General features: G+C 41.2%; 1 protein-coding gene across 2 annotated transcripts in view; it reads left to right on the top strand.

Annotated features, from left to right (window-relative positions):
- The window catches only part of VAPB (VAMP associated protein B and C), a 41,589-nt gene that overhangs the window by 12,840 nt on the left and 11,725 nt on the right, over window positions 1-17,024 (top strand). For both annotated transcript variants that reach the window (XM_067554171.1, XM_067554170.1), the window contains exon 2: window positions 4,795-4,947. In XM_067554171.1, the coding sequence (XP_067410272.1) occupies window positions 4,795-4,947 (153 nt within the window). The remainder of the gene's footprint in view (window positions 1-4,794; window positions 4,948-17,024) is intronic.

The following is a 17,024-nucleotide window of genomic DNA, read 5'->3' as shown; positions in this document are numbered from 1 at the left end:
GGTAATGATTAAAATGTGGAATGTAGTGCTTTTAAAACACTCGTTTTCACAAGATTCTCTGTGATTAGGTAATTGTTACAGAGGTGGAGAAATTTTAAGGGCCCCAACCTGCTCTTGTTTAAATTGGTGTCAACTCCCATTGATTTTAATCACAAGACCAAGCCCTTAAGTGATTGATCTAAGGATAGACTGACAGCAAGACAGTGGCAGAGCTTTGATTGGAGCTCAGGACTTCCTGACTCCCAACCATGTACTTGTTCTTCCAGACCATGCTGTCTCACTTGATATTTCAGCTTATTTCATTCTAAAGCTTATTCTTAAAGGACATCATAAACTTGAAATCTAATCAAATCTTTAAACTTGTTTTAAAGCAATAAATGCTATACATGCCACCTCCTGTCAATCTTTGTGGTTTTATAATCAAGGTTTTCCTTTTTAAAAAAAAAATTTTCCATTATTTCTCCAAGATGCACAAGCTAGAAGAGGAAAAAGAGTATGCAAGGGAAAGAGAGCAACTGACTCCAAGAGCTGTGAAATGCATAGTAAATAAACTGAGAAAATAGGCTCTCTCTAGTCTTCCAGTTAAATGCATCAGAGGTGTTACGAGTGACAGTAACAGATTTAAAAATATTCAGATAGAAATGTGATTTGTTTTTGGGTTTTTTTCCTTTAAGTTGAGACTGTCCATATAAAGCTCTAACAGGAAGATAACCCAAGCTGCCAACCATGCTGTTGTGGTCACACTTCTATTTTTAGCTCACTAGCTCAAGTAGAGCTAGCTCCTGTATGTCTGCCTGAATTGGAAATTACACCTCCCAGCTGCAGTGTAGACATACCCTCAATGATAAGTTTCACTGACAGCAAGTTTTTTGAAGCTAGGCATGTTAAGTACCTTGCTAAATCAGGGCTAGAAAACAGAAGTGATTTAAGACGTTGGTGTGGGGTATGTGTACGCTTTGAACAGGGTGGTGTGATTGCCAGCTTGAGGCAATACACTTGCACCAGCTGATTGAGCTAATGCACTAAAAATAATGCAGTTGTGGCAGCATGAGCAGCAGAGGGAGTTAGCTGCCTTGAGACAATAGGTTCATGCTCGGGGCTGCTAGCCTCTCCCACCGCTTGTGGTGCCACAGCTATGTTATTTTTAGCATGCTAGTTTGATAGATATCACACCCCCAGCTCGAAGTGTAGACATACCCTATGTGTGAGGATTGTTTGGTTTTTTTCCCCCAGTATAAGGGGTCTTGACTAGGATACAGATAATTTCATAAAGGGCACACAAATAAGTTATGCAAATGAAATGACAATGTGGTGGTATATTTGCGATAATCGGTGATGGAGTAGCACATGTACTGTACCACTAGGCATGCAGATATTAGTCGATAGCTCGCTATCATGAATTTGTGTGCTGCAATTGTAAGGCAATGAGACTTCATTAAATGTTAAGTAGAGTTAACATAACACTCTTTTGACCTAATTCTCAGCCACTTTTTCTTCTTGAAATGATCATCTTACAAATTATAAAACACTACAATGTTGGATGACACCCTTAGATATGATTGATACAGCACTAGTGTTTAAATAGGAAATGGAGCATGGCAAATTGAGACATAATGCAGTGATCTTCAAATGTGAAGGGTTTTGTGCATAGCTCCTGGGTGGAAAGCCATAGTTACAGTTTGAAAATAACTGGTGAAAAAATATGTTGGATATATATGAAAGTCAGATACCTCCTGTCCTTGATAATATATGCTTGTGTCCTCTGATATACAAACTAGGTGGTACTGGGTTTTTTAACATTGCTAGATAACTGCATGCACACGTTGCCTATGGTTTGCCTTAATACAAATCAAATTTATTCTAACTGGCAGAAGAAATTCAATACAATCCCTGCAGAACATTCCAAACTTTTCACCACCAAGTTCAACTTGTTACATTCTTCCTTTTAGACCGCTTGCATGACACCCCCATTTCAGATTATGCACATACAGATTCTCAGTTTCCTATAACTTTGTGCCTAGGATGACACCAGTAGCATTTTTCTCATGGTGGTGTTTAAAGAACAGGAAAAAAGTTTCCTAGCATTAGGAATAAATTTCATTTGGGAAACGCTCTTTCTGGGAGTATACTTAAACTTGCTGGGTAAGAATCTAGATGTATAATCTCATTTTTCTGAAAATGTCAGTGACAATGAATATGTTTTTTGTTGTTTGTCTGAACCTTTCTGTAAACTCGGGGTCAGATTTTTAAGAGTTCAGCCTTTCAGAAGCTCCTATCAAGGCGCTAAATAAGAGTTTGTCTTCCCTGTAGAGTTGACTCAGGCTCTTACTCTTCTGTTGCCCCTAGCCTGGCACTCGTTCCCCCACACAAACATCTCACCTAGATGTGGTGATGCTTTTGGCCCAAGACAGCTAGCCTTAAGTCTAAATGCTGCTTAGGCTTGGGCTGGCGACCCACCCACTTTGTAGTGAGAACGCAGGCACGCTGATAGTCCTCGGATGCCGTTCAACAATTCCCCCGTGTGCCCAGTACACACAAGTTCTCCCATAACTTGTTGGGAAAAAATCATAGAGCGGCTTACTGCAGCACTAAGAACCATGGGACAATCCCCCAGAAGTCCTAGAGATACATGAGTGAGTGCAGCACCAGTGTGGTTGCAATTAAGTGGACCCATTCCAGTTTGGCTTTGCAGAGTGGCTACTTGCAGCCAGGCCAGTCTAACCCTGGTGCACAAACCTAGGTGCCAGTTGCCTAAACTAACTGCAGTAAAGACATAACCTAAATGGCTAGATTTTCAGAAGTGCTCAGCACGCAGGAATTTCTGTTGAGAGCAGTAAACAGGTCCTAATGTTGGGGAAAGGGACTGTCTTGAAAATCTGCCTGCTTTACTGAGATGCCTAAATGAGTGCTGAGTATCTTTGAAAATCTGTCCCCAAAATCTGTTTCAGAATTGTTCCATGACTCCTAATTATAGTCCCTTGTTCTTGAACATTCCCAAGGTAAGGTCTGGAGTCATGGACTCTTTCAGTGTGGAAGGCTGAGGGAGTTTAGTGGCTACACACGTTTCAGCCACCATGGTGCCTCATGATTAAGCAGAGCCAGGATTTGGTGCATAGAGGGACTGCTTCGTGTCATGAAACCTGTGTGTGTTCAGCCCCAAATTCCACTGGCTTCCTGTCGCTACCATCTTGCATAGATTATAAGTATCTATTGTGCTGTTCACAGTGCAGGCAGAACTGATGCTATAGTGACATTGGAAGGATTTTTTTCCTTTTTAAACTATTTGCATTAAGGACATTGGCTTCAAGCCTGTAGAATTTTTACAACTTTATCATACATCACCTTAAAGACTAAATTTGTAGGAGAAGGAAAAGCGAGCCTATCATTCAATCTGAATTATTTCGAGCTGAAGGTGCTGTGGTTTGGAACAAGTTCCATCTTCCTGAAGCAGCAACAGTTGTATAAAGCAGCAGTTCTCAACCTTTTTTTCCCGAATACCACTCAGGTCAGGTACAGTCAGGTCAAGTACCACTTGACCTGACTGTACCTGACCCGAGTACCACTCGGGGGAAAAAAAGGGGAGGGGGGAACTTTCCGCAGCGGCGGGGTTTCACGGTGGGGGGGGGGGGACTTTCCGCAGCGGCGGGTTTCATGGGGGGAACAATGCCCTCCACCGAAACCCTTTTGCCGTTTGCCCCTTTTCGGCGGCAGGGTTTCCCGGGGGCGGGTGGGTGGGCACTTCCGGCAGCGGATTCGGCGGCGCGGTACAGCGCGCGTACCACCCAGCCTTCTGCGAAGTACCCACCTGTTGAAAACCGCTGGTATAAAGGAAGGTTACGTTATAAAAATAGTGCTAAAACAAATGATCATTTTTGTATCTAGTTGAAAATCTATTTAACTCTTTTCTGGGAGTGTCTTCATATTTTATGGCTCAAAAGATGAGAAAAATTTGCATAGTATCATGTTAAATGTTCATGTCCATTTGCCTTTCATTGTCTAGGATTTTTGGTAATTCCCTCCAAATTGTTTCTTGATTTGTAGCCTTCGTCAGATGCAAGTTAATCCAAATGTATTTTCACTTCTGTAATCGTCTTGTTCAGTTCACAGGAAGCGTAGAAAAATGAGTACAGTAGCAAATTAACAAATTTACCGATATTTGGACTGCCAGCAACCTGTAGCTCTGATCCAATTAGAAATCCCAGGTGTGTCCATTGAATAGCATACTTTCACTGGGGTTCCCTGCTACTACATGGTTGAGTCTTGTACTAACCACTCTATTAGTAACTTTTAATATGTGCAGTATTCGCTTGTTGGTTTAGACAGTTTTAAGTGATCTTTCCTTCTAAAACAACTTTCTCCTCCATGTAGCCTATAATAAAGTAGGTCAGATTCTCTGCTCTGTTATATTTGTGAATATCTGGAATACCTCTGAGTTTAGCTTCTCGGCCTTTTGACTAAGAGTGATGAAAATTTACTTCACAATTACACCAGTGTAAGATAGCACAATTGATCTGCTATGTTTGCATGATATTCCAGTTATCCTCCCTTGTAGCTTATCAGTCATTAAAGGCAAAGTACAACTATTGTTATGTATTCAAGAATAACATGGGTCAGACTTAGTGGCCTCAACTCATTTTCAGTTCTGCGTGCACAGTAACCTGTAGATGCCACTAATGGAAGCGGAATATCTAACTACTCGATAAGATTTGTAGGTACAAATTTAAATCTGTCTAAACTCAAAATTTAGGAAATATTTTTCATATAATTTGAAATCTACTTTGCTCTTTTCCATAGGTCCTTTCACAGATGTTGTCACCACAAACCTGAAACTTGGTAACCCTACAGACAGAAATGTGTGCTTCAAAGTGAAGACTACAGCACCGCGTAGATACTGTGTAAGGCCTAACAGTGGAATTATTGATGCAGGAACATCAATTAATGTTTCCGGTAAGTCATTCAAAGGGGCTTCTTTTGTAGTTGGTCTCAGCAAATCAGTGATTTCTCTGAACACTGTGTGAACTTAAAACTGGGAAAGGGGAGAGACAAGTAAGAAAGCATGATTTCATATTTATTGTATCTTCATAAAAAAAAAAACTGTTTCATACACCTTTATTTTACCTATTCTTGTTGGCTTAATTTTAAAATTTTTTATACTTGGATAAAAGCTAAAACAAATAGTTACTTTCAGAATGAACTTGTTTTGCACTCCCTGAAAATACAGTCTGCACTTTGGCATTGAAAAAACTTAAAATAAATAAATAAATAAATAAAAATAAGACTTGACTTTGTAAGAGGAAAAGGGCAATGGATTTATTCACTTATCCCCAACAAATATGGATGACTTTTTAACTTAAATGATTCTGCTGAAGTTTGGTAACTGAATTATAAAATCATAAAAAGACAAAGCAGACTGGGTATGCTATAAATTTACAGATCTGAATATATTTCCCAGTGAAATGGAAGGGTTTCTTAGCCAGCCATGGGAGGTGCCTAACTATTCAACTGCATCGCTGCAATCCAGAGAAAAATTTAACCCTTCAAGATAAATGTGCTTAAATTTAAATGACACACCCATCGAAGACTATTTTATTAGCTTTTGCAGATGTAGTAGAACAGTTAAGTAATAGTCATAAACCTAGTGTCACAATAGTAATGAGGAATTTCTGACTTAAATCTCTGTTAGGTGGGTTTCAGTCAGATCATTGCTCCTTTTTCGAAAAACTTGTACACTTTAATAGGGGCATAATTGTACCAGTCTCCATAGATTTCAATGGCAGTTTCATTCCTGGAATAAGGAATTCATTACTATAACTTAAGCAATAAAATGTTAACCCTATCAATACATAATAGTATAGATTCTTCAGTGTTTATAGAAATATATGGAAATGCTTACTAAATCAGTTCTAAAAAGTCACTTTTCAAGTGACATATTTAAAAAATATAGCTGCAAATTGGGTAGCTAAATTCCAAGTTCTTTTTCAAGTAGTTGCACATGTTCATTCCACTTCAGGGGTGCGTGTGTGCGTTCCCACCCCCTCAGGTGTGTTGCAGATTTTATCCTTCAGTGGTACCCGTCAGGGCAGCACATGCACGCTCTGCTGCCTTGTGCCACCATGTGAAGGTACAAAGGCCAGAGCTGCCTTGACTGTCTTCAGTCCTTCTTATTGCCCTTGATGGTTGTTGGAACATGTTTTGCTGTTGCAAGTTTTTCCTCATATTTGTGTATAGTTCATAGTCTTTTAGTAGTTTAGACAGTTTTAGTTATAAGTTTAAGTGTTTTTGAACACTTTGGTTCCTGGATTGCTGGATACCCTGGTCACTGGGTGTCAAGCCTTGCCATTCTTGCAAGAAACTGATGCCAGTGAGTGACCTGCCAGTCGCATGAGGTGTCCTGCTGAGTCTTATGTCAGGATCAGTGTCAAATTTTCAGGGACATTAAGCCAAGAAAGACAGGGATGTCAGCTTTAAGTGTCTTCTGATAGAGGTAGCTCTGTCCATCCTGGGAGTCTTCCTGTTCAGAGTAGATACTGAACTTATGAGCATCCAATTGTTCCCTTGGTTTTGACTGAGACTCAGGACTGGTCACCCTCCTGCATACCAAGGAAGACATTAGAAAATGGTATCTGGGGGCTCAGAATCTGGGAGACTGATGTCCCTATCAGCAAAGTCCTGGAAGCTTGTGGACAAGGACAGCAGAATGCACTCAAGGCCAAGGTACAAACCACGATAGACATCTGCTCTAGAGGGATCATCAGCTCCAGTACTGCCACTGTGAAGACCAGCCCCTGAAGTGGCTCCATCTAGTTCAATGGTATGGGAGACTGTCGTCTTGAAGGCTTATGCAGCAGCATGGGATCTGCTGAGTCTCTCAGCGTTGGCTTGGCTGGCTATCCAAGAGACTTCTCACCCGATACTGGCACCTGCTGTAACTGTCATCCCAGTGTGGTATTGTGAATTCCTCCGCTCTTTTGCTTGCTGCTTTGTGTGTTGCTGACTATGATCTCACAGGGACTGTCATCTCCAGGCTCTTGACATCAATCCCTAGCAGTGATGGAAACAGCCATTCCACCTTGGTTGACTGAGTCAGATTTATCCTCGGACTCTGAGGTTGGATCCAACCTGTTGCAGCTGTACCATAAACATCACTGTTCCCCTTCCACTGCTTACCATCCTCAGTATCCCCTGGAGACTCTGTCTTGGCCATCAAGAAGACACCCATGGCTGGAACAAAATTGGGCTCTGGGGCCTTATCTGTGGCCATTTTGGAGCTCTTGGGGTTTCCACCTGCCTCCAAGTCATCTCCATATCCTCCCCACTCTGCTTCATCAAGTAGGCACCAATACTTACCATATCAGGTGCAGCGTGAGACCACTCTGTGCTCCACAGAGATGGAGGGTTCGTGGTTTGAGATCTTGGTAGCGAGAAAAGAGCAGCCAGATGAGGAAGTGCCTTACACTGCTAGTTTATTAAAGCCGCACTCAAACTGTGAAAGTTACAAATCTTAGGCTATCATTACAACACTCAGCTGCTGGAAATATAAATCAGGCGCTTACCACAATAAGGAAGGGGAAGCCCATCGGCCTTCCTATAAGCGAGTTGCGACCAGGGAACGAACCTACCACATAGCACCCGCCAGTAGCTCTACGGATCTACAGAGAGCTTCGTGGCAGGGCAGCACCTGGGAGTCCAATATACCCCTTTCCCCAATTCTAGCAATTAGCTCATTGGCTACATCTCAATCTGCTTGGGGATTGGTTCTTAACACTTGTAATTTTCTCTCCTATTGGCAGTTAACTAGGGACCAATCCACTATAAGCTTCAGTTACTTGTTTACTGCTGTAACTAGCCCTTAGCTGGTTTAAACTGGTTCTGCGGTCGGCCTACTTCTGCTTTTATCCCGAGGTGATGTCTAGGTCATGAGGCCTAACCTACCTCGGGAGGCCTAGCCTTGTTCTTAGGACCTAGCTATTGTTCCTTATGCTAACTCAGGCCTAGTCTTGCCACTCATGCTACCCGCGCGTCACAGAATTCTTCCGCATCCTACACACTCCCAGTACTGGACGGGAAGTAATTGCTCTGGTGGATCTGCCTTTAGAAGAATCTGTGGAGGCTCCACTGCATCCGTGTTTGACTTCCTCTTCACCTAATGAGGCAGTGGCAGTGGTGTCAGAAGTTTCCTTACCTCCCCCAGAGGATTACAGGGCTCATCAGGACTTAGAGAGTGGCTTCAGCTGTGGATATCAGGGTGGAAGAGAAACGTCTCACATGCTGGATAACATCTTAGCTTTTTGGGTACTCATCTAGAGTGGTGCTCCCAATTAATGAAACCATCTAGAGCCCATCAAGATGCTATGGCAGACAGTCTTCCCTCCCTTCTACAGCAAAAAGGGCCAAGCATATGGCCCCTCACAGGGATTTGAGCATTGTTACACCCGCCCTCCAGGATCATTGGTGGTCTCAGCTGCCAATCAGAGAGGACACCAAGATTAGCAGTCATGTACTCCAAAGGGAAAGGATGCAACGAAGCTGGATCTCTTTGGCAGAAAACCATTATTTGATAGCGGGTCTGCAGCTTAGGATTGCTAGCCAGCAGTCTTTGCTCGGTTTGTATGACTTCTATGACTTTTTCTGAAACAATATATTTCAATTTAGAGACCAATTGCCAGATGATGCAAGGCAGGAATTTCTTGCCATGGTGGTTGAGGGCAATGTGATGGCCAAAGCCTTCCTCTTCAGGCTCTTGGCTTTACAGCTACAGCCATGGCATTGACCATTATGAAGCCCAGATGCTCATGGCTCCAGTCATCAGGTCTTCCTCAAGAAGTCCAACAGACCATGCAGGATCTGCCATTTTGAAGGGCCATCACTCTTCTCTGAGTAGACAGATGACAAGCCAAAAGGACTCTAGGATAACACTCAAATCTTTGGGCATTTATACAACTGCACCAAAGAAGAAGCAGTTCTTTTCTTAGCAGCTTCATCGGTATCCTCTTTTCACGCGTCATCACCAAGGCCTAGCCAAGAGAAGGAGAAGGAGGGGTGGTCTTCTACTCTTACAGCTCCTGATTCACCAAGACAGCCTGGGAGTTCTAAGCAAATGTTTTTATGTTTGTCAAAGACAGCCTATCAGTTTCTGGAGTGTCAGCCGTTTGCCAACCAATTATCCCACTACCTAAGTGCTCAGTCCTACATTACTAAAGACCAGTGGTTCCTTAAGCACAATGGAATTGGAATACACCTTTCGATTTCTTTCTATCCCCTCTTCTAATCCTGATTCCCCGTCCTAAAGGGACCACTTTCGTGAGGAGGTCCTCCTTCAGGAGGTGTTATCTCTGCTTTAGTGGGGACCATAGAGGAAGTTCAATTATACTGAAGGAAGAGTTTTCTTCCCACTATTTCCTGACCCCAAAATCAAAAGGAGCTCTGACCCATATTTTTAAACTATACATGATAAACATTTACAGAGCTCTTTGGATTTCTTTCCTGTAATAAGCGTCTTTTGAGGATGAAGGACCAGGATTCTGGGATTACAAATGTTAGTTTTTCATTTCCTGAAAAGAACTACAGTGACCTTTCAGATGGAAGCTTTTTAAAAAAATTATGGCCCATTTGCACTCCAACCTCTTTCAAAAAGAGCTGTGCACCCCTTTTAGTTCATGGTAGCTTCCTTAAAGCACATTCTAGAGGGGGACTGCACACAAAAAACAGCGCAGACACCCTGGCTCTGCATAGAGTAACATTAAAAGACTGTAAGAGGATCTGCATATTGAAGAGGGGTGTACAAGAGATGGTTAAGGGAGGGGGGCAAGTGGCCGTATAGCTAGTGGGTTTCCAACAATTTGGATGAGTGCACTAGGTACTGCTATATGGAGGACTGTTGTAGCAGCCATGGTGGTAGTATGTTTTGCTCTGGTACCATATTGGGGGTGGGTTGAGAGAGAGGACTCAAAATGCCCCAACACTTGCTGAAAACCAGGTTTCCTTAAGTTGCATAGCAAGCACTTGTGTTTTGGCCTACTGGGGGAAGCCTATGTAGAATTGACTGCCAGTAGTAGCCATCTTGCCAAATGTAGGTTTAGTTGCAGTATGGAACCAAGGAGCAAAGATAGCAAATCCATTTCCCTCCTGCCTTAATACTTTAAACAGGGCCTAAACTGTGTGACCTTCATAAACTGCACTGAATAAGGTCAGCATGCAGTCAAGTGATTAATCACTGGAACAATTATCGAGGGTTATGGTGGATTCATTGGCAGTTTCTAAATCAAGATTGGATGTTTCTAAAAGATACACTGTAGTTCAACAAGAATTATTTTGGGAAAGTTCTGTGGCCTGTGTTATGCAGAAGGTCAGTCTAGTAATCCCTTCTGGCCTTAGAATCAGACCCTCATGTCTGGAACCTACCATCTATACAGATCCAGTTTCAGGATCAGGACCTGAAAAGAAAAGTCCAGTCAGTAGTATGCTGTTTGAATCTTGCATTCTGGTTTTCATGAGCTTGTGTACATTAACTTTTTTACACCCTCATATTTTCCAAAATACTCAGTTTAATTCTCCATAGCATTTCATGGGCATGCTGTTTAATTGTTAAACCCACAGTAGTTTAAAATGCAGGATTTAAATTGATATTCTGAGCCATGTTTGTTTATGGATCAAGTTGAAGTAACAAAATTTTAGGCCCATCAAAATACTTCAGCTTCTTACAGCATGTTATTAAAGTTAGCACTTTTAACCTTCACCAAATTTTAACTTCACTAACACAAAAGTAATTATTGCAACACTTGTAGTGAGGTAGCAGATATACTGCTCGCTACCACGCAAAATAATTTATGGGCTTGGGGTAGGGTTGTGTATATATTTTACTTTGGTATAATTTTTGCTTCTCAGCACCGATACTTGTGAGTAGCTGTGTCAAATAATATATATTCAATTTGTTAAATGCAAAAAAATTGAAAAGCACTTTTTTATAAAAACAAATCAAATATTAATGTGTCCTAAACTTCAAGAAGTAAAAATAGCATTATTTTTGCTCTTTGAAGCAAGGTATTTTCAGTCTTGTAATTTAAATCCTCTGTAAGGCATAAAATAGCACGTGAGTTCTCCAAAACCTAATAATATCCCTGTTGTGAAAATACTGGAATATAACTATTTAGATGAAAACTTTCAGCCAATTAAACTAATAGGGCTGTATTTACAGTTTCTACTCCATCCTTCTGAGTTTCTGCTGCCTAGATTTAACTTAGCCATTTGGTGGCACTAGAGTGGCACTGCACGTCATTTTAAAAAAGATCATTGCCAAAGTCTTACTGCATGAAGATCTTGGATAAGTTATTACTGTAGAGGTTATCAGAAAATTACTATATCTGAAGCTAAAACAGGCTGTTTTATCTTCCCGGTACTACCACTTGTCTTGCATTAAAACAGTATATACAGTTCAAGTTTCTCATAGGAATGTAATCTTCTAAGCAGATACCTCTCTTCTCAGATAAGAGGAATCCAGTCATATTATCTGTGTATTTTGCTTTATTTGAGCTATCATGATGGCTCACTTAAAACACACCTACAGTAGCTGAAAATCAAGCTTTCATTCCTCAACGTGTGGCAAATATCCAACCTCTAGACATTCTTTTGGGTGTATTTCAGAGCACTTCTTAAATACCAAAGGTTTTTTTAAAGCATTCTCACCCTTATCAGCACACATTAACAATTCCAGACTTGTAGCTTAGATTTTCAAAAAAAGCTGAGTACATAAATGTACATGTAATAACATGTCTGATCATGACAAATGAGGACAAATGACCATCAGCAGCTATTTATGTGTATAATGAGCTGATTTGCATTTGGTCTTAACTAGTTCAAACATACAGGGAACTGGGGGTGTCAGTGTGCAGTCAAAGACCTTCTTTTGGTTTTGTAACTGCATGCAGCCTGTAAAAGAGTCACATGAAGATAGTGGGATTTACTTGCAGTTCAAGCCTGAAAATTTCACCAGATGCTGGTGTGGGGAGCACATCCCTCCCATAGACACCACCCTGGTGAAAAGTCCAGAATCTCAGTTCATCTTCTGGGAATAGGGAGGTGCTAGGATTCCCTCTATGATGCTGTCTGTTGATATCTTTAGGGGATCCCTTTGTTTCTTTTAGGCTTCTGGATAATAAGTTCTTGATCACTTTAGCCCTCCCCAAAGTCAACTGTTTGGTGGAGAGGAGAGAGCATTCATTTCCTCCAACCCAGAGACTCCTGACTGCTGCTCTACTCTTCCATCAACCTTGCAGCTGCTGCACAGAAGAGCCATGTCTCTATTTCTGCCCTCCCCTAGGGCTCAAATTGGGCAGAGCAGCAACCTGTCACATTTTTGAAGTTGCTGTCTTGATCTTCAGAATCTCAGTTCGCTTGTTTTTAAATTGAAGGTCTTTTGTGTTGGTTGTATAGGGAACCAAAGGAATGTGAAACACATGTAACCGACGCAGTCATGCCTGCCTGTATCTGCAGAGAGTCTGAAGCAATAGCTTCATCGCCATGGGATTAACTGGGATTCCTTCTGATAATTTAAAGTCCACTAATGTCATCACATGATTTTGGGACCTCAGGTCCTAGCCTGTATTTATGCCTTAATCTGGCCCTCTCCAAGGGTGTATCCACACCCTCCTGAAGTGCCCAGCAAAGTATATGTTGTCATATTTCAATACCTGCACAATCTGCTGTAAGTAGCTTCTAATTTTAACGCATCAAGTGGGCAGAGGTTGGGAAAGCAGCACCAATTTTTTTTTCCCCCATATAAATCCTGCATTCATCTCTTTATCCTCTGTATTGGGTGGTCCACTCCAAAGAATGACTGCAGCAAGCGATTTCCCAGGTAGCAGCAAAGCGAACCTGAGCTGATTCTTTCTGTTTCACTGCTGCTCATGAGGTTCTGATGGAACAATGAAAACTATGAACAGCTGGAGACTCTGGAAGACAGCATTGCATTTGGTTCATTTCTGGAAGGATATCTTTGCAATTCTCAAAGGGTTGGAATTGTAATATTTGTTTTCAAAATCTGAAAACTCCAGTTCTGCAGAAATTGAAGACGTTCCTTGCAACCCATCAGAAAAGCATTTTATGTAACCAGTGATAAGAAGATGAATGGATATTTCAAGCATTGGTGGTAATTCCCTGCAAACTTTCTTATTGTATATCCACTCTCACTCACTTTGACACTGAAACTTATCTCTCCAGTTAATCCATTAAAAATAATTTTATATAGGTGAAAGGTTGTATAATATAGGTTAGAGGACACAAAATGACACATTGCAGGTGAGAGGGAGAGCTTTATTGGAATGAAGTGGTCCCATGACACAGACTAAGAACCCCAAAGTGTAGTAACTGGTTTAAATATAGTTGTCTATGAATAACACTGTAAGTGTGTAACTTGCCTCTCATTGCCACATCTCAGACTACAAAAAGAATGCTAATGTGGTTGGAGACTGGTTGTATCTGACTGGCTGGATATGAAGAACGTGAAGGGTTTTTTTGCACCTCTGCTATTCTTCTGGTACAGTGGTTATAGTCTGAAAAATGACTGTAAAAGCAGCATCATAAGGTTCTATGTTTGTGCCTAAACTTCCATGTCAGACTTTCTCTTTTCTTGTTTTTTAAAACTGCTAAGGTTGCAAATTCAACCTTGTATCTGAAAGTCAAGCTGGATTCTTTTCTCTGCGTGCTTAATTGTCAGTGAGGAAGATTCTGCAGTGAAGACCAAAGGGGGTTCACAGGTGTAATTAGAGGACAGAATTTGGTCTCCTAATTAGACTTAGTTTACAACTAACATGTGAGCCAAAACAAAATAATCTTCTGTATTATTAACACTTCTGTGTGAACCAGGAGTAAATGGTAGTGACGCAAATGACACTTACTCATGTCAGCAAATGTAGCTTAAAACTTCATTTTTATAGCCTTTATTTCTCATAAAAGACTAACCACATTTCAAAGCAAATTGTAAGATACTGTGTATCCTTTCACCTCTTGAGTCCTGTGTATGTGGTTCATAAGGTACTCGGGAGTTGTCTGGAGACTGTACACTAGTGTTGTCAGTATATCCTAGCCTGATATAGAAACATAGAAATGTAGAGCATGGGGGGACCTCAAGAAGTCAAGTCTAGCCCCCTGTGCTGAGGCAGAACTAAGTAAACTCAGACCATCCGTGATCAGTTTTAGTTCTTAAAAGCCTCCAGTGATGGGAATTCCACAACCTCCCTTGGTAGCCTATTCCAGAACATAACTACCCTTATAGTTAGAAAGTTTTTCCTAATATCTAAGCTAAATACACCCCAGAATATTAGATGCTTTTTTTTTGGCAACTGCATCACATTTTTGCTCGTATTCAATTTGTGATCAACTATAACCCCCAGATCCTTTTCAGAAGTACTACTACTGAGCCAGTTATTAACTATTTGTAGCTGTAAATTTCATTTTTCCTTCTTGTGTGACATTATCCAAGTCATTCATAAACATATTGAGTAGTATGGGACCCCGCTACATACACTTTCCCAGTCTGACAGCACACCATTGATAACCAGTCCTTCGGTACAGTCTTTCAACCATTTGTACACTTATCTTATAGTAATTTCCTGTAGACCAGATTTCCCTAGTTGCCTTATGGGAATGTCAGATAGTACTGTCAAAAGCCTTAATAAAATCGTTATATCACATTTTCTGCCTTCCCCCACTCCCCATTCACTAAGACAGTAACCTTGTCAAAGAAGGAAATTAGGTTGATTTGGCATGATTTGTACTTGACAAATCAATACTGGCTATTTCTTATTATCCTATTATCTTCTGGGGGCTTATAAATTGATTGTTTAATAATTTGTTTCATTATCTTCCAGGTATCAGAGTTAGGATGACTAGCCTATAATTCCTTGATTCTTCTTTATTCCTTTAAAAAAAAAAAAAAAGGGGGGGGGGGGGAAGGCAGGGGGGGGGGGTCTCTGTTTGCTCTTCTCCAGTCCTCTGGAACCTCATGCATCCTACATGAGTTCTTGAAGATAATTTCTAAATGTTTTGAGATTGCTTCAGTACCCTTGACTACCTAAGGTGAATTTCATCAGGAAGAGGACCTACATTTTCCTTCAGCTGCTCCTAATGTATTTAAAGAACCTCTCCTTATAGTCTTTTATACCCCTTGCTAGGTGTAACTTATTCTGTGCTTTAGCCTTTCTGATTTTGTTCCTTCATGCTTGTGCTATTCTTTTGTACTCCTCCTTAGCAGTTTTCTACATTTCCACTTTCTGTTGATTTCGCTTTGATTTTCAGGTCATTGAAAATCTCCTGATGGAGCCACATTATCCTCTTACTGTTCTTTTTATCTTTTCTTCATGTCAGGATAGCTTGCATTTGTGCCTTTCATATTGTCTCTTTGATAAACTGCCAGCTCTCCTGAACTGTTTTTCCTCCCTTAGATTTTCTTCCCATAGGACTTTATTTACCAGTTCTCTCTGAATTTGCTAGTCTGCTTTTGTTTGTTTGTTTGTTTGTTTGTTTGTTTGTTTGTTTGTTTGTTTGTTTTGGGGGCGACGGGGGGAGTCTTTGTCCTTATTCTGCTGCTATCACTCCCTCTTTCCTGGGAATCATGAAATCATCATTTCATGATCACTTTCACTCAAATTGCCTTCCACCTTCAGAATCTCCAGTAATTCCTCCCCATTGATAAGAATAAAGTCTAAAATGGTTGTCCACCGGATTATTTCTTCCACTGTCCGAAACAAAAATCTGTCCCCAATGCATTCCAAGAACTTGGTGGAAATTTTGTGTTTTGCTATGTTAAAGTCCCCCATTACTATCATGTCTTGTGTTCTGAATATTGTTTTGTCCCAGAAATGCCTCATCCACCTCCTCTTCCTAATTTGTGCATATTTAAGACAGAGAATTGCTTGTCAGCCCATTGCCTTCATAGCATTTCACTATGCTCCTAATTACACTCGACTCTTATGCTATGCAGAGATGGGTGGAGTCTTGAGAGTCTGGTGTTGATTTAGATGTGTGTGTATCTTGCCTAATCCTACAAGCAAGGTGCTCCTGCTGTTCAAGTGCAGCATAAACAGCCATTAAGTCCTTAATCTGTCTCAGATCTCTGCCTGCTGGCTCTCTGGATGAGCGGCTCCAGTGAGAGTGGCAGGTGGCTTACTGGTATCTCTTAATAAGTGCTTGAGCCAGAACTGTTATGTACTAAGGCCCTAGGACTCTGCACTGCTTCTTAGCCCCTGTGACAGCATGTCTTTCTCCAGTGCCTCGTTGCTGGTTGCTGCCTTCTAACCTCCCCTTACCTAAGAATACTAGTTCAAACCAATACTGGTTCAAACCAATGGTTCATCTAGCCTAGTATCCTGTCTTCCGACAGTGGACAATGCCAGGTGTTTCAGAGGGAATGAATAGACTAGGTAATCATCAAGTGATCCATCCCCTGTCTTCCATTCCCAGCTTCTGGCAAATATATGCTAGGGACACCTCAGAGCATGGCTTTGCATCCCTGCCAATCCTTGCTAATAAGTTAATGGAAGATAGTCATTGATGGACCTATCTAGTTCTTTTTATAACCCTCTTGTAATCTTGGCCTTCACAACATCCTCTGGCAAAGAGTTCCGCAAGTTGACTGTGTGTTGTGTGAAGAAATACTTCCTTTTTGTTTCTGTTAAACCTTCTGCCTGTTAATTTCATTTGATGACCCCCTAGTTTTTGTATTATCAGAAGGAGTAAATAACACTTATTTACTTTCTCCACATCAGTCAGTTATAGCCATTGGGATATTTTTCTCATTGAGGTCCAATCTTGTGAGTAGATAACATCAGCAATCCTTCAGATGACCAGAAGCACAACTGTCATTCTGCACCTGCTGAGCCAGTAGTCGAATCATTCCCTGGTGCTGTTGAGATGGCCAGTGTACAGTTTCATGAGCAAAGGGTAGGCTGGGTCCCCTACGATCACTATTGACATTTCAACATTCCCAATGGTAATTTGTCAGTTGAAAGAATGCTTGTAGCTTTCTGAGC

This window comes from Emydura macquarii, unplaced genomic scaffold (assembly GCF_026122565.2).
Source record: "Emydura macquarii macquarii isolate MOO-44397 ecotype Brisbane River unplaced genomic scaffold, CSIRO-AGI_Emac_v2 contig_1483, whole genome shotgun sequence".
Lineage (NCBI taxonomy): Eukaryota > Metazoa > Chordata > Testudines > Chelidae > Emydura > Emydura macquarii.
Note: the sequence above shows the minus strand (reverse complement) of the source record. Positions and strands in the feature narration are given on the sequence as shown.